This window comes from Dermochelys coriacea, chromosome 10, assembly GCF_009764565.3.
Source record: "Dermochelys coriacea isolate rDerCor1 chromosome 10, rDerCor1.pri.v4, whole genome shotgun sequence".
Taxonomy (NCBI): Eukaryota; Metazoa; Chordata; order Testudines; family Dermochelyidae; genus Dermochelys; species Dermochelys coriacea.
In genome coordinates this window covers 52,324,588-52,346,786 of record NC_050077.1, presented here as the reverse complement: position 1 = coordinate 52,346,786, position 22,199 = coordinate 52,324,588, and the positions used below count along the sequence as shown (strand labels likewise).

The window sequence follows — 22,199 nt, the reverse complement described above, 5'->3', positions numbered from 1 at the left end:
GCATTCAGTCAGGCTTTCCTTTGAACAAGGAAGAAAGAAATATTTGAAAATTCTGAAGTGATGGTATTTGCCAACCAAGACAATTTTGCTATGCACGTCTTTAATGCCTTTCATCCAAGGATCCCCACCCGAGTGCTTTACAAACCATCTGTTGTTCATTAAATCTTACTACAGTTCTTTGAGGAAGGTAAGTGCTACATATGTGTTATTTCACCCCCGATGAGTTGTTGCCATCTCTTGGGTGGGACTTAGCAGTTGTTTAACAGTACACAATACAAAAAGATGTGGGTTAACTTAAAACTATTATAATCAGGTGATATAACCAGGGGAATTTAGTTTAAAGTTGAAATTGACGGTTAGTATATGATTTGGGTTTAAGAAAGGCTGTATTACCATTCCTTCAACATACAATTCAACACTACAACAATCTTTTCTATTTTGTTGCTATGGAAGTGTAACCCTTTAGATGGCCCATAATATTAACTTTCTTCTACCTCCCACCCTCTTTAAAAACAAAACAAAAAAAACCCCGTAGTCCCCCCATTAGTAGACAGAAATATATCTGTCAAACAGAAATAAAATTTTCTATCATTGCTCACATTTGTCTAGCATATGATGCACAACTTTTTTTTTTTAATGTAATGCTATAGCAAATACTGGTTTGAAAGAGTGGAATTTTTATAGGGCAAACGTCACGGTAATTGTTAAGGCCTAATAACCTTGACTCTGTCCTTTCAAACACAGTCAAAGAGCTTTGTCAGGTATACAGTTTGTACAGTAGCAGTTTTTACATACTAAACAAAGGCAGGAAAAAATGTAAATATCAGTGAGTTTTCATGTCTTCTTTTTAAGGTAATTTTTAAGTTGGTGGTTAAATAAACATCTGTCTTGCAAGTCTAGGAAACTGTCACTTTTCCCATTCAGAACTGAGTACAATATTGCAAATTACTACAGTAATTAAACAGTAAAGTGATTTTCATTATTTTTCTATAAAATTGCTCTTGAATAGCAGATGGTGAACACAAACGTGTTGCTCCAGAGACATATGAAAACTTATCTGTTCCATAAAAGCCTGTTCATTGCTGAACTAGGCTGATATGGTAATCTTTAAAAAGGCCCTAATTAGGCTATGTAGCCACTCAGGCCTCAGAAACTAAAATAAATAGAAAATGTTTCAGTGATTAGTTTTTCATTAGTAGTTTCCCCTAATCTGATGGTTCATGCTAGTCTGAAATAATTAACCTATTCGGTTTTATTGCTTCAGTGCCAGATTAGGCTGTCATCATTTATAATCTTAAATCTTGTAATAATTAGCCTAACAGCGCATCTTAATAACACACACACAGCCAACTACCATTGATGTAGAAAGAAAAAAACTAAGCAACCATATTCCATAATTTCAGTTTGAACAATACTGAGCATTGCGAGTGTGAAAAAAATCTTGTATTGCTCCATTGTCTTTGCTCTGCCTATGATATCCTGATCTCTCTGAGGTGTTCGTCAGCGTACAGACTGAGATTTCTGCTCCACTTGTTGACGTGATATCCAGTTGTGGAGGTCATATAATGTTAAATCCTAATATAATAAACCAAAGGTTAGTTTCAAGTTCTTGTTGAAACAGACTTCCAGCTTGTAGAGAATTTGAAACCAGATTTGTCATTGGATTTGTGTTCATAGTTTGTAACTAGTACATCTTGTTCCCATGTCAGGAATTTCACAATGCTTAGACTTTTATTTAAAAGAAAGATTTGGAATCATGCTGATTGCATTTGTTTCTTCAAGACTTCTTATTAATGTATTTCATTGTTTGGGCAGCTCCTGATTTCATTTTGTCCAAATGCAGCAGTCCATATTCTTGTAGGTGGCCAATTAATAGAATGCTTTGGCCCTGTTTTAAGACCTCTACGTTGGTTCCCCCATCAAATTATGGTTTAATTTCAAAGAGTGATTATGATGTTTGATGCACATGATGTATATTGACTACCTATATATGACTGAACCCCATGCATCTCAAGTTCTTTACTTAGTTCAAAGTCAGCAGGTAACATAGCTTGTCCTAATGTACATCTGTGAGAACTGACCTTTGGCAACTATGACCAGGTCCTAGCCCCGCAATCCTGGTGCAGTTGGGACACTTTTCACACAAATTGACCCTAGACTACCTGTTAGGGAGGGTTAGCCCCATCCTCTCCCCCACATTTCTGGAACCCCCCTTTTCCCTGCAAAGAGTTTGAGAATCTGTATGTGATGAGGGGTCATGGTTGCACATCATTTCCACAACACCAGTACTGTGGAAGGCCCATTCAGAGGTTAGTACAGCTTAACTATTGAGCAGAATATCCTTTAAGAAAGGTACCAGGCACCACTGCTTTGTCAGCAGGGCCCCACTGGAGCCATAGTTACAGGAAAGTGAGGGAGAGCTCATAAGGGATTGGAAGGGAAATCTGGGGTCTTTAAGGCCAGCATCTTCCCCTGCAGTTAAGGGGCAATCCTTAACTGAATAATTTGGAGCAAACTGTCCCAAGACCATTTCCTGTAGGTTTTCCTGTGGGAGAGAATAATCTGTCCCAATGATTTACAATTGTATAACTCCCTGTTTCTGTTCATAGGGCCCACTTTGTTATAGCTTTTAAAACTAAATTTAAGCAGTAGTTCTTTCCTATAGCTGTCAGTTGTTTTTATAGTTTTATTTTGACACAACCCTGTGACATACTGTGAAGGATACTGTAGAATTGAATAATGATGCTGACTCACTCCAGAACATTACAGGTACCAAATGAAAGAAGAAAATACTGACATGTTAACAATATTTAAAAGACTTTGGGGAAAAAACCTTTAAGTTACAATCTTCTTATCTCACTTTACACAGATATATAAGCATTTAAGGTGGCTAAGCGAAATATTTGCTGCCAAAATTAAATCAGCTTTTACCAGATCTCTTTTTGCACCTGCAAAATTTTATGTGCATATAACTGAAGTATTATGTCCTCATTTATTTGAGGGTATAGCTTTTATCACTTGAACATCTAAATACCTGATTATCCACACAAATTTAATTTAGATATTTAGATTTCCAAGTAGCAGTAATTGTGGATGCAAAATTGACCCCAGTACCTAACAGGATGAAGCCATATGATCACAGGTGGTAGCCAATTATCCAAGTGTCATTAAACCCTGAGTTCATGTGTCTCCATGTACAAACATCATATCCCTGGGAAGTATAATCAGACCACTTGCATAAAAAGAACAAAGGTTAGTATGTTGTCAAGTCATCATGCTTACCAATAGTATCAGAGACATATCAGTATTGAAAGAAGTGATAAACCCCATGTTTTTGGTGCGCATTTTTGATACTGCACATGTTGGCATCTCTAGGGGATGCCTCAGCTCAGAAGTGAAACATCTACTCTGCATTTCCTGGGTTTCTAATTTTTTTTCTAAATTTTAATGTTTATGAAAGGTAATACACACCCAATACACTGACATGTGCCTGAAACCTTAGCATCACCTTAAAAAATTTTTTTGTGGAGGATTGTTATATACACATAAAAAGAAATATCTGGTGCAGTACTTTTTAAAGTTTATATACAGGCAGTTGGTGAAACATTGCTATACACAAATATATCCACGGCTATTTAATAGAGTATTGTTGTGCAGTGTAGGGTTTACAAGCAGCTAGTGTAATGTTTGTATTCATAGGAACTCTAGGTGAAGTGAGCTATAGCTCACGAAAGCTTATGCTCAAATAAATTTGTTAGTCTCTAAGGTGCCACAAGTACTCCTTTTCTTTTTAGGTATATAGAGGATATTCAGGTGCTCAAGGATATTCTTTTTTCAGATACCAGAGTATTATAAAAATAAAATTAGTTAATTGATGCAGAATTGTTAGGAGAGTCTGTGGATGTAAATTTTCATGCCCAAACCAAATACTCTTTATAAAAGGAAGCTATGGGTTCTATAAATAAGTGTAGGTATCTAAATGTATTTACCCAAACCACAAAAGTTTGCAGTTGGCTCACTTCTGCCACTGGATGCAAAGAAAGCCTTTCATACGATGAAAAGGACACATCTGTTTGCAGTGCTCAATCACATGGTATTCAAAGATCCATTAGTTAAAAATAAGCTTGGTAGTAACTGAAAATCACTACCACCTCACAGATGTTTTATGTCAATGTTAAATGTATTGCTGATCCTTGTCCTGGGTCTACTGCTAAGGGATTCATATTACTGGGAAAATCTTCGTAGGGAGATTGATGCTTGAATGGTCAAGAAGACTGAACTCTCCATTTTTAGGTGGTTCCACGGACACATTTGCAGCACAGGGCCACAACCACAATTATGCTACTACACCTATTCTGAAAAGAGAGGGATAGCTTCTGTCTTCAGTTACCAAACCACGAACGTTCACCAAGGCTAATGCCACTGACAGATGAAACAAACAGTCGATGTGTTGGAAACAGTACACTTAAGGGAAGGGAAGATGCGGCTGGAGCAGGGCATGTTCACCATTTCTCCCCTTTCCCCTGATGCCAGTAGAGCGGCCCGGCAGTGACAGCCTCTGAAATGAATCCTTCCTGGGGGGAAGGCGGGAGAGAGTCCAGGTGTTTCAAGCTGATCCTTAGCCAATGTCCTCTGGCAACTAGGTAACATTCATTAGAACTAATTCAGTTAATGAGTTAGTCGATATTAAATTGTAGGGCGCTTTCCTCGCCCCAGAGCCGCTCAGCTCAGCACACGCAGGCTCCTTGAATCACCGGGGCCTTGCCCCAGCACTCCTGGCCACACGGCGCCTCGTTACAGCCTTAACTATCCTCCTCCTTCCCCCCCCCCATAAATTGAGTGAGTTTTCGCATTACACGGCCCTTTCCACCCCCGAGCTACTGCCCGGGCAGCCGCAGGCCTCCTACTCCAGCCCAAGAGCCGCGGGCCCGCGCTCCGGAAATGAATCTTTGCTCGGGAGACTACATAGCCCGTCAGCCCCCTGCGCACTTCCGGCGCGTAGTGATTAGCCTCGGGGCGTTGCCGGCGGTGATTGGATGCCGGCTTTGGCGCGTCAGTGGTGTGGGTGGGGAGCGGCGGTGGAGTTCCCCCTCCCGGGCTGCCGGAAAACCAGAGCCTTGGCTGCGCGAAGATGGCGAAGACCTACGACTATCTTTTCAAGCTGCTGTTGATCGGCGACTCGGGCGTGGGCAAGACCTGCCTGCTGTTCCGCTTCAGCGAGGACGCCTTCAACACCACCTTCATCTCCACCATCGGTGAGGGGCTGGGCGGGAGACGGAGCCACGGGCTGCCTCGGAACCCCCCGATCACTTCCCTTGAGGGGCCGGGCCGGGCCGGGCCGGGCCGGGGGAGCCCAGAGGGGAAAGGGGCACGGGCTGCCCAGGCACCCCTCGATCACCTATCGCGAGGGGCTGGGCTGGGCAGAGGCGCCCGAGCGAGGAGAGCTGGGTCGGGGCTGCCTCCCCTCACCCAGGCGGGTCGGAGATGAGGCGCCTCAGTCCTCGTTGTCCTCTTCTTTCTGGCGAGGGGCTTCGCAGGGCGGCGGGGGAACCGGAGAGGCCGGGGGAGGGGAGCTGGCTGCCCGAATGCCGCCTGCCCCCGTTACCGCTGTGCGGGCTGGGCAGAGAGAGCCTAGTGGGAAGGGAAGCGGCCTGGGCTTTCCCTCTTGGCGCTGGCTCCCCGCGGGGTCAGGCGGGTTCGTGGTGGCCCGGCTACGCCGCTAGCTGTCATGGAGCGAGCGAGTGCCCGTGAGGTGGGTCTCCGCCACGCTCGGAGCTAGTCAAGTGTGGGGGAAGCCGGGTCCTTCCGTCCTCAGGGGGTCGGGGGAGAGATGCTAGCTTGGGGCACTTCCTCCGGCTCCGTGGAGCCTGCTGGTCGGGCCGCCCCCTCTCCACGGCATCCCGCAAGCCCGCCTGGCTGCCCTCCGCCCGTCGGCGGGAGGTAAGAGGGAGTGAAACTTCTCCCCCTCCCCAGTCCTCTTTTCCTGGTTCCCAGCTGCTCAGCACCATCTCAGCCGCCTCCTCGGAGCTGGCTCTAGGCTGCGGTTTGCAAAATCTTTGGCGAAGCGCATTACCGCGCGCTGCCTTGCTCATCTCCGACTGCGGTTTCGAGACCGCTGTGTGCATTTCCCCCTTGTTTAGCAACTTGACAAGTCATTAGGGAGGTGCCCTTTGCTGAGCTCTCCGACCAAACCTTGTAGCAGTGAGTGGCAGTCTGCTCAAAACATTGAACTTTGCCCGCTTCGTTGTTAAATCGCTTTGTAAATGAGACCTAGGAGCCCCAATCATCGATCAGGACTCTATTGTGCTAGGTGCTGCACAAACACAGAACAAAAAGACCCCCTACCCCAAAGGAGTTAAAGTCTGAGGACAAATTCTGGGCTCTCTAAATGGAGTGGACAGTGGAGACCATAATGGATAAATATAAACTATCATATTTCAGTCTTGCAGGAAAACAAATAGCTACACCTTTTTTTCCCCCTCAGAGCAGTTTCTCTCTGACACTTGCATACCTAGCTCGTTCTTCAATCAGATCATCCAGTTTTGAATGTAAAATGTTTTCATGTGACTTGAGAAATGGCTAACTGTTGACAGTTGTATAAACTCACTGGACCATCGTGCTCTCCCAGTAATGGAAATCACTTTAATGGGTTAGGATGTTTTAGAAATGCTCTTTAAAATATTGACCCAAGACTGAACTGAAAACAAAATCCAGAACATGACACTCATGGATTTGGGGGAGGCCCTTTCTACGCTGTTCAGGAGCTGTCCTCCTAACTGTTTCCCTGTTGCTTGTGAAATTCTCTGTGATGTGCATCTGCAAGTTATCAGGAAATGGAAGAAGACTCAACCTGCTTAAACTGGGTATTGCTCAAATTGTATTTTTTTAAAAAACTACTTTAGTTATCTGTAGTTATAGTTGAAGGCTAGTTGATTTTATTGATTATGGGTAATATTAATAATTGTCTTAGACTTTAGTTCCATAAAAGTGGAGTACATATGAATGTGTATATTGAGTGTCTTGAGATTTGGAGTGGCTTTTCTTGTGATTAAAGTTAGTGTGTTTCCTTTTTTTTTTTTTAATGTAATTTAAGAAAACTTCTCAAGGCAGTGTGTCTCTCTCTCTTTCCTTTTTTTTAAAGCACAGATACTTTTGCAACAGTAGTGTCCCAAAAATTACTGAGATATGCGTGACTTAACTGTTTAACATAATAGTCTGTTGTATTAGATATTTTCACATTGACTGTCAGTTTTAAATTGAGCAAAGAGAATTTTTATAAGACCTTTAATGTATTAGATGTAAATGTGTTACTGAAATATTAGGCTTATGTCCCAGTCCTCCAAACGCTTAAATTCATGCTTAACTTTATTCATGTAAATAGTCTGATGCTACTTGCATTATGAAAGCAAAGATATGCATAATATCTTTACAACTAAATCTTTATGCACATTGCTAGTGCTTGGCACAATGAAATCCATGCTCATCTGAAAGAATAAAACTTCTTATTTTCTGGAGATATAAGTAAAGGTGACCTGGCATGGAGAAACAATGTTTGTGTTCCTTGTGTTTTGTGAGTAAAGAAGACCTCAAATGTTTTCTCTCTAATGATTCATGTTTTGTTTCATGTTGATTCATTTCATTGTTACCCTGGAGACTTGATGGACTGCTGGTGTTATGAGATACTGGCTACAGAGGAAGTGAATTCTGACTAAGATAGGAAGTGTCTAGTTTTAAGGAGCCTGAATGATATTTTTGTGTTAGAATTAATTAACTACCATTTGGGAGAAAAGATATCTCTGTTAAAAATTGTGTACCCTTTCAGTTAAGGACTGAGAGCAGATAGTCCACATCAGAGTCCCAAGAATTCTCCAGGGAAGACTAGACTTGACACTCTGACATGTCCAGGGTTTTTTGTTTTTTTTTTTTTAAAGGCGGGGAGGGGGGATTAAAACAAAGCACAAAGGTTAGGTTGGTTTTGTTTTATTTTTAATTTTTTGTAAGGAAGGGAAAAAATTCCTTGTTTCTTCTGCAGCCATCTTCAGAATGTAATAAGAGTTTGATTAGTGGCTTTTCTAAAGTTTTTTTTCACTGTGTTTTCAGTTGAATAAGAAGTTTGGATCATAGAAATGTTATTAAAAAGCAGCATACCCAGCTCCAAAAAAACAATGCACAGGTTAGATACTGAACCTATTTCTGTGTTTGTTGTTACAGAAAGAACTGGATAAAGTAAATTGAGCTGCATTCATATTCTCTCTCTCACAACTTTTCCTGGTTATACTTCATGGTCTTCTGCTTAGTTCCTTAAAGCTTACGTGCAATTTCATTGGTCTGCTTTGGATTTTAAAGATACTTTGTGTGTGTGTGTGTGTGTGTGTGTGTGTGTGTATATGACACTACTTTTCTCTATCTTGCCTAGGTCAGCTTAATGTGTTACTTTTTTGTTCTCATTCTTTCCCTCCCCATTTTTTATTTTGGGTTTTAAAAGGATGCTAACTTTAAGTCTCATCAGTTTGACAAAGTTACTGGTAGTTTTAAGATCTGCCCCGACTCTCCAGTTGATTGGGCTTTTACAATTGCATTTTCCTATTTTTGTAATTGTTTCCTCCCCTGTTGGTTTATGGAAGACCTCACAGAGGGAAACTGAGTTACTATAGGGGAATCTGATTGTATGCGAAATGGTGACAAATGCCCAAACAGAGAGACTGCACAAAATGGAGCCTTTTCTAATCTCAGTTGTAGGCCGTTGTTCTAAGACCTGGGTGTATGTGTGGTTTTTGCTTGCTTGCTTGTTTGTTTAGAACACTGGTGGGCAACCTGTGGGCCGCACCATCAGGCTGCCAAAATGTTTGTTTACATTTGCACAGCCACCCATAGCTCCCAGTGTCCACGGTTTGCTGTTCCCGGCCAACGGGAGCTGCGGGAAACAGCGTGGGCCTGGCCGCTGCTTCCCGCAGCTCCCGTTGTCCAGGAATGGCGAAGCACAGCTATTGGGAGCTGCGGGCAGCCATGCAAATGTAAACAAACGGTCTGGTGGCCCGCCAACAGCTTACCATGATGGGTCGTAGGTTGCCCACCACTGGTTTAGGACAACGTCCAAACTTCTGCTTAAAGGGATGGTATCCTCTTAAAAGCTTGCTGTCTGATCTAACTTGATCAGTTTTACAATGCTAAATAACACATCATACATGTAGTGCTGTCCATCCTGAAGGATCTTGAGTGCTGTATATAATACATTGAATTATTTCTCCCATGATTAAAATGCAGCTATCTCAAGGGTGGAACAACACAATGCAGTATCCAAATGGGAGTAAATCAGAAAAAAATCTAGCTACAGGAATTGAAGCTGTCAGAATACTGGCTTCATGTGACCTCCAGAAGAAGATATCTCCAACAACATGGTGACCCCCAGCATCATGTTGTGCATGGAATCTACCATAATTTGGAGCACCATCTAATACTATTTGGTGGCATCCTTAGGAGAAATGGGGTATGTCTACACTTTGAGCTGGGGGTGTGAGTCCCAGCTCAAGGAGACATGCTTGCAGGGCTGTCTTTACCCATATACAAAGCACACAGCTGCGTAGGGCACGAGGAAATTTGAGTGTAGACATATTTTTTCTTAGTCTCTGTTCAAGTACTGACAAGCTGGAGCTGGCTTAATTTTTGAGATGTGATGTTCTTGCCTTTTTACTGTATGAATTAGCCTTATGCTAGGCCCCATTTGTGTGGGAGTGGGTGGAAGAGGGGTTAGTGAGGTGTTTGTGTGTGGGTTTTTGGTTTTGACTGCATTGTGGTGGTCTTTAAATTTTCCTTTTCAGCCTCGGATCCATTCCTAGCTATGGAATTCTGCCCTCTCTGTGTCATAGCTGCTTAGGCCCGTCTTGTGCTGTTGCAAGACATTTTTCTGGTTGCTTCTACTGTTTCCCAACCACGACCTCCATTGTCACTTAGCAATTTCAGTCACCACAGCGTTAGAAGTTATTCTGTCTGATTTTTTTTTTTCTTTAATAGCTGAGAAGAAGGTGGGGAATGTGGTAGTCTGACAATTTCACTTCTACCAATTGTAGAATTAAATCACCACTGAAGTTGTATGCTTGTGTCCTTGCTGTCCTTGCGTGGGCCTTTCAAGACTGAAGATGCTCTGTTGATGTTCCGAACCCTTGGTTTTATGGATTCCTCTCTCTCTCCCCCTCCCCCCCCCCCGCCCACATTGGGGGCGGTGAGGGAAAGGAGAATATACCTCATGCTTCATACAGGTGTTTGCCTGGATGCTTGCAACTAGTCCCCCTGATTTCTGCCCCCCCTTTTTTTCCTCTCCCCCTGACTACAACTGTGTTCATGCTGTCTCTTTATTTAACTACCTTTTTGTCTTTCTCCCTCTTAGAAAGAGGTCCCTTTTCCTCAGTTATTCTAATAGTTAGCAGGGCTCCACTTTTCTGTCTTTACATCTTAAAACTTTTTCTGCAGGGGAAACTCACTGCTAACTTGGACTTGACACTACTGCTTCCTTGAATGGAAATTCTTGCTTTCACGCACAACTAAAAGGGAAGTAAAATTCAATCAAATAAATGGAGCCAGTTTGCTTAGCCCAACAATTCAATATAAAGCAACTTAAATTCCTGTGAAAGCTGATAAAAGATAAATTATCCAAAATATAGAATATGTACTTTGCTGGTCCTGTCAATTCTGATTCTCAAGTCTGGGCCCTAAAGTGCACACAGTGCTATTACATAATTTACTGTGCACAGTGTTGAATGACAGTCTAATAGTCTGCAATTATCTAGCTTGCTGTTTGAGTAGTGCTGGCTAGCAGAACTGGATCCATTTTATTTAGGGTTAGAAGGCTTATTCTTTAGATTTCTCTGGGTTTCTTTCACTCTTTTGCATAACTGGCTTTCCATGAGACTAGTAAGTTGTCTTTCTCTTGTTTAATAGTGATTACTGATAAAGATTTTTATCCAAAACGATATCAACATCTGGCAAAAAGTCATCTAGAGTGTACTGTATCTGATTGTTAGAAAAAATTGCCTCACTTTAGAGGTAATTTTTTCCTGGGCTTATTCTTGAAAAACAGGGCCAGCCGGAAAAAGTTAAGCACATGTATACTGACTAGCTTGTCAAATTAGTTTAATCCAAAGTATACTAAATATCCACTTGAATGAAACTTCAGCCTCAGTAATAGCCTTTAATAGAAACTATTTCAACACATTTTATTGTTAAATTATACCAGGCTGAATATTCTGGTACAAGTTAGTGAAGGAGAGTTATGTAAAGAGGGTGAATAGTCAGAGGCCAAAAAGAGGGAGTGCTGAAGCTTTGATGAAGAGGAAAATTTCAGTTGGGCTATTCTTGATGTCAGGAGCTATAGATGAAAAGCTGATGAGATGGTGGAAAGAAACAGCAGAGACAGTGATGGAAGAACAGGGAAAGAATATTCAGAAGTGGTTGGTGGCAAGAACTTGTAGCTCCTCTTTTAAAATTAGGATTTTTTAAATGAAGGCGCCTGTGGGACTGTCTGGAGACGGTGACAAGGTGGTGCTGCTTTGCATTAGTGGGCTATGTGTGCAGGAGTCTTGAGGAGTGAGACTTGAAGATGGGACAAGGTGTGAGGAAGTGAAGGTTTGCTTGGGAGAAACAAACAATATTACAGGGGTGGTGACAGGCAAATGTGCAGCAAGAGGAAGATTCAGGATGAAGCTGCAGAGGCAAATGTGAGGCCTGAGTCAGCAGGAAAGATGGCATTGTGTTGTTTAGGAGACTTCTCTTGGTCAAGAGAAGCAATCTTCTGGGTACGTTATAGGTGAATAAACATATTGAGGTACCTAGCTTTGTTCCACAGTGTACATTAATCAATACAGGGGACATCTTAGGTTGCAACCCTTTTTTTATTATTAAAATGACACTACTTACACTTTCTATGCTCTACAATAAGAGCAAATCAATGTTGAGTGAAATTGCTTGGTTTGTATTAAAAATGATATTGCTGCTTTGTCTTTGCATGTTACCCTGAAATAACATGACAGATGTCTCTGTTTCATCTCTGTTTTAACTGGCAGATGGAGCTGTCATGCTTGTGTTGCCTGATTATTTGACCAACACAGGGGCAGATTGAAGCCGTGTTGGTAGCCTGCTCTGAATAAACAATTTTTGTTTAAGAATAGATTGACAGTTAATAAATTTAGGAACAAATATGAAACTTGTAGTTCGTTAGCATATGCTGTCAGGAATGTATTGTAAGGCATTTAAAAAAGTGATTACTATTATCTAGGCTCCTTAATAGTCTTGCTCCTGTTATAATAAGAGTTGAAAATAACAGTTCTGCAGTTTGTCACTTGAAGCTGTCTTTTTAGTGGTGGTATTTGTCTCAACCTGGCTTTCTTTTTTAAAAGTTGGCTGAAGTTCATAGTACGACTCACATGGTGAAGAACGCATGCTGTGTTTTAAAGTGAGGTATTGCTTGATTTTAATCTCTGAGATTGCAGTACAAATTAACGTTGTTTATGTAAACATCTAAAATTTCCTGTTGAAGCCTCCAAGGACAAACTGTCACTTAACTTTTATCTTCAAAACGTTTCAGTGTTCAATTAAATAATCCTGTTTGCAAAGATGAGTTCTCACTTGGGAGTAACGCCATTATTTCTAAGAAGTTACATAAGTGTAACACTTCTGTGTGAATATAGAGTTGCGCATCATTCATTTTAGTTTAAAAACAAACAAACAATCCTCACATTGGGAGGAGTTCTTTCTTGTCCTTGGAGGATGTAGTAAGGGACTTTGTGGTCCTGGGGGGTGTGTGTGTGTGGTTTCCCTAGAGCTTTCTAACAGATAACGCTGTTTCATAATGGCCTGTAGGAAGCTTTCAGGAACAGCTGTCAGTCTATACAATCAGATCTCAATTAAAAAAACCACAAAACTCATAGTTATAAAGATAGCTCCTTTGGTTCTCCCAACTTGCAACAGCAGAATATAAAATGACTATTAGTTGCTCAATATGTATCAGCAAGCAAAAAAGCTAATAATGTTAGGAACCATTAGGAAAGAGATAGATAAGACAGAAAATATCATAATACATAGTATGCTCAAATCTTTAATACTGTGTGCAGCTCTGGTCACTCTATCTCAAAAAAGGTATATTAGAATTGGAAAAAGTACAGAGAATGGCAACAGAAATGATTAGAGATTTAGAAATGAACAGCTGCCATATGAGGAGAGATTTAAGACTGGGACTCTAGCTTAGAAAAGAGACCTATAAAATCATGAATGTTGTGGAGAAAGTGAATAAGGAAGAGTTATTTACCCATTCACATAACACAGCAACTAGGGGTCACCCAATGAAATTAGTAGGCAGCAGGCTTAAAAAAAAAAAAAATATAAGGGAGTACTCCCTCACACAGTGCAGTGTCAACGTGTGGAATTCATTGCCAGAGGATGTTGTGATGGCTAAAAAGTATTACTTTGGCTATTGGCCAAGAGGGTCAGGGATGCAATCCCATGCTTTGGGTGTTCCTAAATCAATGACTGCTAAAAGATGGGACTGCATGACGGGGGATGGATGGATTTCTTGATAAATTTTCCTGTTCTGTTCATTCCCTCTGAAGCATCTGGCACTGGCCACTTCTCAGAAGATGGGAAACTAGGTTAGATGGACCATTGCTCTGAGTCAGTATGACCATTCTTATGTTTTTAACAACTGTTATTGGGAACCTATTGGTGTTGGCAACAGTGAAAATGATAAGAGTGAAGTCAATTTCACTCTGTTGTGGCTTTGGCAAGTTCTGAGCAAGGTAAAGAGGCAGGATTCAATGTTCATTGGAGTCAATTCCCAAAAATGGAGGCCATGGGGGAGTGGTAAAGTAGCGGACATGCCTTGCACAAACCTCTTGCAAGAACTAAGTGTTTTGATTGGTGGTAGGGTTTAGAAAATGTTGTTGTCTTCCTTTTAGCTGCCAAAAGGGGTTGGAAGGCTGTAAAATTCTCTCACTGATTAGCTGAAGGCTACAAAAGATAAGTGGTGAAACCCTGGCTGCGTAATTTAACTTCCATTAAAAGAAAAGGAGTACTTGTGGCACCTTAGAGACTAACAAATTTATTAGAGCATAAGCTTTCGTGAGCTACAGCTCACTTCCACCAAATGCATCCGATGAAGTGAGCTGTAGCTCACGAAAGCTTATGCTCTAATTAATTTGTTAGTCTCTAATGTGCCACAAGTACTCCTTTTCTTTTTGTGAATACAGACTAACACGGCTGCTACTCTGAAACCTGTGATTAACTTCCATTGACTTCAGTAAAGCAGAATTGTACCTGTAGTCTTCAAGCTCAATCCTGATGCAATTCCCAACAGCTAGGTTGTATGGCTTTGGTTTTTTTTACACGAATGGTGTATCTGTACACCCTAGTGGGACACTCTGATGAGCATAGGGTTAAGTTTAGATTTCCAGTGAAATGCTCAGTTCTTGGAGATGCAGTGGAAAAAATGGAGCTACTCCTTTAAAAGGCTGTTAGAGCTAATTAAATAGTGTATTTAATTGTAATACATTTTCAAACAGGCTTTTTCCTTTAAACTTAAAGAGATTTGGTAACATGGGTATCTTTCATGCTGGCTTGCATGCTTTGTCCTTGGGTTACAGTTGTCAAGTAAACTTTTAACGTCCTACTGATGATCATTCACATTTTGTGAAAATAAACCAGAACAATAGCTTGTTCAATGTGATACTGAAACATAAAAGGGATGTTTCCTCTGAATATCTTCACATATTAGCTGGCTCCAGATTGTGGGTGTCTCTTTTTTATCCTTGTAATTTCATAACTGCTCCCCTTTTTATTAAATTTAATTCCTTCACATTTAACCATTTTGTTGTGCCACCTGTGGTGTTCCAGGGTCACTTTAATATCACAGGTCTAATTACAATATGTGATGAACCTTTGGCCTCTTTTCAGGTAGCATTTTGTCTTCTGAGGGTCCTAATTTTATTTAAGCCTGATTAAAAGCCCTCAAAGTTTTTAGTTATGTACTAATCATGGCTATGCACTGAACGCCGCAAGCCTCTAAATTCCTCTTGTCAGGAATCTACCAATATGTATGAAAACATATACTGTCATATATATTTCTTAGTCAAGAGCTTGACCTTTATAAATGTGGGATATAGAATAAGGAAAACCCTCTGAAGGGAAAAATAAGATTTTCATGCCTTCAATTTGACATACTTTATAGCGTCAGCTAAGCCTATAGATGGTTTGGATGGTGGTTCTCTTTATATTGCCCTCATCTGCCTGCTTCAGTGAGTTATTTAAAACTAAAACAAAAACCAAACCACTCAGTACCAGATATACCAGGATTGTTACCGTGAAACTAAAGTTCCCATGGAAATAGTGTCTAAACATTCCCCTGCAGTGTTTGCAAACTCTGCAACTTAGTAGAGAATGAGATCCAGAAGTGAAATTATCTAGATAGAAATGAAACATGCTGTTTTCATCCTCCCAACTGAGTAAAAAATATAAATGTTGAAGAATTTAATTTTAGATTGTAATAGTCAGGAACAGTGTGAGTAACACAGGCAAAGAAAACAGCTTTTCAAAATGACCTTTAGCCTATGCTTTTTAAATGTCACTTTACTGCTGGGAGAGAAAGGGGGAATAGGAAGAGTGGACTGGGCTTCCAAGCAGTTCTGTTATCAAAAGGTGCTTCAGGGGAATTCTACTTGAGTACTTGCCAAAAAAGTACTGGCTTAGAGCTGGTGACTTTAGGGTCCAATATATGCCATCCTGATGCAGGAGGCTAGTTCTTGTTGTCATGCCCACAAGGATGTGGTTAAATCCTTGATTCAGAAAGCTTTGAACTTCCTCTAAAACAAAAGTTACTTTCTACAGAACTAAACTTGAAGGCCAGTGTCCTATGTTCAACACAGAAAATTTCATGTGCTGCATGCCATCCTGCTTACGCAATGGGCTTTTCTCAGGGTGGAATCTTCATACATTTTAATGAGAGGAGGTCGCTTGCATGCATGATTCTATTTGAACAATACATTAACTGTTTGAAGCAAGCTGGTTGACTTTGGAATGTCTTATCAAAATTGCATGTTGAGTTTGTAGGAACTACTTCTCTAAATGATTAAGTTAGCAATGCCATCTTAAAAGGATATTGAGCTAAAAACAATACATCCGAAACAAGCACTTATTTTTTGCTAATGTTTTCTTAAATTATTAGAACATAAAAATTTCAGGCCGAGTTGACTTCACCAGTGGCTGTTTGCTTACTCTGTTTTGCTCATGAAAATAGACAGCGAAAGCAGACTAGCTGCTTTTCCTTTTATAATGCACTAGCATAATGTTGCAGTATCTTGGTTGCAGACACTATGGGGAGTTGTTCAGAGGCCAGAAATCCTGTTTTTCATATGAAACTTCCGTTGTGTACATGTTTGTTAAGCGCCCTTACCCTAAAACATGCTTTAAAAAGTGTTGCTGAAGGGGGAAGTGAACTTTGACTCATGTCGAACAAAGTTACAACCAAATGCAAGTTCCTACTGCCATTGTGTCTTGTAATTTTAAAAGCTGGACTCAGCTTGCTTTCAGTGTCTTAAATTATTTAGTGGAAAGGTCAGTCCAAGGTATGTTGTGTGAGCTCTGCTTTCTGCAAAAAGACCTTTTGGGGAGGTTTCCCTGGCTGTGCTCCTTGCTTGGAAACTGAATTTGGTTCTGGGTGGGCCTCTTTTGTTCCTCATAGTAGAACGCTTGGACCACTGCCAAAAGGAATGCATGTAGCTGACAGGATCACTGAGGTAAATAAGAAGCCGAACCATGAGACAGTCAACTGAACACTAGATGTGAGATCCTGGTATTCTGACCTGTTTATGCTGTAGGTCACTGACATGTAAAAGACTAAGTTTTCAAGTATACTTTAGGGGAAAATCCTAGTTCTGTGCTGATGGTTAAAGATTTAACCCAGAAAGTATGTCACTTCCCTTCACTGAAGATAGATTCTTTCCTTTTTTCAAACCATGGTAGGATAGCTTCTCTTGGCCAAGGAGACGGGTGCTAGAGGAACCTACAGCTAGCTTTTACTCCATTGTGAGCATTGGTCTGATCTGGTTAATGAGTCTCAAGTGCTTCGGAGTAAGAAATCTTTTCACATACACATGCTTGCATTCTTTGTCATCTTATCTAAATTGGCCTTAACTATATCTATTTTATGTCTCCTCCTACTCCACCTTTTACCTTTCTCCATGAAGCTGAGGGTTTTGTAGTATCTTGCAAGGTGAGATAAATGTGGCTGAATGGGAGGTAGGCTGTCCTCTGAAAAACTCTTCAACTGAGGGGATCAAGGCATTGAACCAGGGCGGTGATCAAGGCTCTTGAAATATCAGCTTCATTAGGCCTCTCTTGGGTTGGCTAGGTGGTAGCAGCTCCACATACCATCATGTGGGGAAACCAGAGTTTTTGTCCTGGCTTTCTTGCTGCCCAAGCTAGAAGTTAGATGAACGGGAGGGAGTGCCTAGAGTTGCTCTTGGCTCACTAGTGCTGATTGTCATTTAAAAGAGCATTTTGCTGAGTCTTCCAAAGTCTGGAAGTAGCAACTGTTCTTTTAAAACAAAACACAAGGAAAAAAAAACCATGAAAAACATGGGTCCCTAACTTTCAAAAGGCTGAATAACTGGTTGCATTTGTGTGTAAAATGTCTTGCACGTGTTTGGGAGTAAACCCAAATGTTAGTTCAAAATGATTAGACTTCGCTCTTTTGCATTCAGCACTGTATGATGCTAAGATGTTGCAAGTGCACTCCACCCTCACTGTTGTACTCTGACCATGCCTCTCACGCTGTAACTTTCTTACATGCCACCTCATTACTCAAAACTCTTAGGAGGACCTAATATAAATGCAGTTTTTGTGAGGTGCTATCTTTTTTTTATTTTATAGGCTCAGTATATCTTGTGTCTGATAATGAGGCAGAGTAAGATGTTCCTTCAAACTTTCCTTTTAATACAACTTAGCTGATGTTTCTAGGAATTTATCAAAACTAGGGATAATATATATCTGCTTCAGAGTCTAAATTGGAGCAGGCATGTACTCTTTGCCTACAGATTTTCCCTTAAGGAAATGAAGCGAACATCCTCAACTCTTTAGAAATGGTGTGAGGAGTGCATGAGGCAAGTAATGAGTTCTTCTCTATCTTGTTGTCCAGAGAGCAACACAGCTGGCTGACTGGTGCTTGGAATCTGATTTGGAAGGTATTAAAACTTTTCAACTGTCTCCCAAAAGACTCGTATGTGCATATAATATATGCAGATACATCTGCACACAATTAATACTCATGCACTTAGCGAGGCATGTAAATTAGAATCTGCTTAAGGTTCAGCATTGCTTACTTGCAACTCTTCAAAGTAAAATTAAAAGCAAATGTCACTGGCAGCAGTTCGTTCTGAGAGTCATGCTTTAGTAATCTCTTGGAGTGTGCTATAGTCTTGCAGAACTCAAACCTATCCACTTAAGAATCAGCAAAAACATATTAACTGTATTGTGAACATACTTTGACTTTCAGAAGAATCTAAACTATATTGCTAGTATTACTGCTGAATAGCACTGATTTATGTGCACATCTAACAATTGTTTGCTGTCACCAAAAGGCAGAACCTGTAATGAGCATATATCCTCAGTGATTTTCCATCAGGAATTCTACAGCAATATTCTGTCTCCAATTCATTGGGAGCTTGGAAGAGAGAACTTAATTGATTACTTTGAACAGCTGACTTAGAAACCAGTTTGGATTTTGTCTTTAGTAGACCTCTGTGGTTGATAGATCCTCAATAGCCTTCTTCCCAGCTAATATCCGTAGTGGTCTAGATTGGTAGATTTATGATGTTCACATGCTAAAGTATTTGGTGACCTTTTTAAAATAAATAAATAAAACCTAAATAAGTTAGGCTGGATATCTTTTTGCTTCTCCTTAAAGTAGGCCCAGAGCTTAGATCTATCTTAAAAGTTGTTTAATTTTACATTGCCAGTATTGTATTATAAGTGGTGGAGTTCTTCAGCTGTAACGTGATGCCATACAAAAGCTGGGTTTGAGTATGCAAGTTTGAGTATGCATGCACTTTTTCTCATCCTGTGCTCTGGTTCTGAGCAGGCCCATACAACAAGCTAACAATCTTGCTCTCCTGAAGAGCCCTAAGAATATTTTTTGTAAATTTCACTCTGCTTACAAGAGCCAAAAGAACACAAGACAGCTATACTAGCTGCAGCATGTTTTCTTTCCCCCAGTAAAAATATGCTGATTTTAAGTTTCAAGTATTTGCACTTTAAGTGAAAACTTCCAATGTTGAATGGAAATGCAACTTACTAGAGCCCAAATTCTGTCTGAAGCCTTCATTTGTACCCTATACAAATAAGATGGGACTCTTTGGCATGGATCTAAGTGGTAAGGAAGTCTTGTATGTTCAGGAGATTGTACAGCTTTTTTTTTTTTTTAAAAAAAAATAATTCTTTAAAAAAAAAAAATCACTCAAGGCTTGCTGCCTTCCAGTCAAATAGCAGTGGATATTTCTCCTCTTAATGGTTCTGATTTTCTGTTTTCAGTAAGTCTTACAAACTTGCTAGTGTAGGTATCCCATGTTTGCTGTTACTGCAGTTTCTCCTCCTCTCTGTGTTCCTCTGGGTGGCCCAAAAGTGACTGCTTGTCCTGTTTATTAACAGGAGACGGCAAGCCTCATCTTCCTCTGCCATCTCAATTCTCCCCCTTTTTTTTTTTTTTTTTTTTTTTTTTTTTTTTTAAACCCACACACCACACTTGGGGGCAGGGCTATACAAAGACCAGAGTCACCTTAGAGGTGAAACAACGTTAAATTGGAGGATGCTGTGTGGACTTGGATCAAAGTCACTTACACATCCCTTAAAGGGGAAGGCAGCTTTCTATTTTGAGACTCTGTTCCCCTCTTGTAATTTCCCTTTTTATTGCAGTCCATATTCTCTGGTAATAAGCACTAGAGTATTGCTGCCCTTCATACTGGGGAAACTCCTAATGAAAAATCTTGGTTTTTCTGGTCTGTAGTCTCTTTCCATTGACGTTTTCAGAAAAATGAGAGAATGGGCTGAGACTATATATAACAAGAATCTTAATAGAATTGTCCAAGTGCCTATTTAAAAGGCCATGGTTGCATTTATATGTACATACCATACACAAAGATCTAATGGATTTTATTTGGGAAGCAATGATATGAAGTCCTTAACCAACTTCTAATGTTATCTGTGCATGGGATGTAGAAAACTATTTAATTCAGCACTAAACCTACACATTGTAAATCTGTGGCAATCCCAAAGGGAAGTTCGTAACTGAGTTTTCTAGCCTAGCCATGTCCATCCGAAATGTTCCATGATATACCTATTATGTAACAGCAATATATTGAGTTACACTAGCCACTTGACTGGAACTGCTGTTTGCTGCAGCTGGAGTTCACAGGAGCATCCCAAAAAGCTGTACCCAGAGGCACTAGCAGTTCATGGCAAACAGCTAATAACTGGACTTGGTAGATATTTAACGTAATTTCCCTTTCCTTTCCACAACAGTGGCTGTGTGTGTTTATGCAGTTGAGGTCCTCATCCAAAAACAAATAAAATGCTATCCTCGCATATGCTGCAGTTCAGATGTGTTATTGGGTGTTACTGTCCAAGGCTTTTATTTCTCTTAAATGAAGAATGCTTTCATAGTCCTTTCTGACCAGGCAGCTTGTAGTTACCACTCTGTAAATAGCTATGTCCTATTCTGCCATTTATAATTTTGCTGTATACTAGGATTCTGAGCAAGCACTGTGCAGTAGTTGAGCCTTGAGTATTTAATTGGTAAATCAAAAACTGGTTCCTCACTGCTTCCATGCAGATGGTTGGCAGTTACGTGGACACTTGTTTCTGCTGCATCAACTTGCCAAGAAGTAAGTATTGGCTCTTTAAATTTCTAACACATTAGGTGCTAGGAGTTTACTGGGCATGTATCCCACTACTAGAAATGGGAAGCATTGTGACTGTTTACACTGTGTAGAGCAGGGGTGGGCAAACTTTTTGGCCCAAGGGCCACATCAGGGTGCAAAACTGTATGGAGGGCTGGGTAGGGAAGGCTATGCCTCTGCAAACAGCCTGGCCCCTGCCCCCCTCAGAACTCCCGACTCATCCAGCCCCCCCCTCCTTCTTGTCCCCTCACTCTTCTCTGTTCCAAATCTGAAAGGCTTCTGCTTGTCCAGATGTATTGGATTTTCTTCTAGTTAAGTTTTTGGCTGGCCTGTGTGGTAGGGAGCTTATTATTCCTGCAATAAATACCCTATTCTACAGGAAAAGTTGATATGCCTAGCTCTGATGGAGTTCATCTGCCAATCTCAAAGCTCTTTCCAAAGATCATTAACTCTATTTGACAGAAGGAGAAAAACAGGCTTGGAGGCGAAGATTTGCCCTAGATCACCCAGCAGGCCAGTGCCATGTGTATATCCAAACATGTTTTTTCCTTCAAGGCTGAGTAACTTTAGATACTGTATTTTAGAGCTGTGACAGTTATGTGCTCCTTTTAGTTGCAACAGCGCTTTGTTTATCTCTGGTTACAGTTTAAAAAAGTGTAGGGAATCTTCCAGATTAGTGTTTTTATTTCCAGTGGGTGAAAACCTCTGCTTCTTAATGTGTGGTTAAGGAGTATGTGCGGGGAGGGGGGGAATTTGTTACATTGCTATGTTGCTGAAATTAAAATGGCTTTCATGGTCAACATATGAAATGTTGTTAGAGTCTCAGCTATATGTTATGCCATAATCTGACTTCAGTAACCAAAGTTACTGCACATGCAGTGTATACAGCAGGAAGTGGTAGCACATGTCACTAGATCTGCACAAATGGGTGCAGCTCGCCACTTCCTGTTACTATAGTGAAGAACAAAGGAAATGTCAGTGTCGAGTTCACATAACCCTCTCAGAATGCTGCAGTCACTTATTTGATTTCTTTTTTTTTTTGTACTTTTCATTGTAACTGTGAGGCTCATGGTTTTTCTCACTACCTGTTCCTTGTTTTTAGATTCTTAAAATTTTTCAGGTTTCAGAGTAGCAGCCGTGTTAGTCTGTATTCGCAAAAAGAAAAGGAGTACTTGTGGCACCTTAGACTAAAATTTATTTGAGCATAAGCTTTCGTGAGCTACAGTATCCGATGAAGTGAGCTGTAGCTCACGAAAGCTTATGCTCAAA

General features: G+C 40.7%; 1 protein-coding gene across 1 annotated transcript in view; it reads left to right on the top strand.

Moving 5' to 3' along the window:
- The first annotated feature begins 83 nt into the window (after positions 1-83).
- RAB8B (RAB8B, member RAS oncogene family) overlaps positions 84-22,199 on the top strand; it is a 41,942-nt gene continuing 19,826 nt past the window's right edge. The window contains exons 1-2 of the mRNA XM_038420131.2: positions 84-3,708; positions 3,795-5,255. Of these exons, the coding sequence (XP_038276059.1) occupies positions 5,132-5,255 (124 nt within the window). The 5' untranslated portion in view covers positions 84-3,708; positions 3,795-5,131. The remainder of the gene's footprint in view (positions 3,709-3,794; positions 5,256-22,199) is intronic.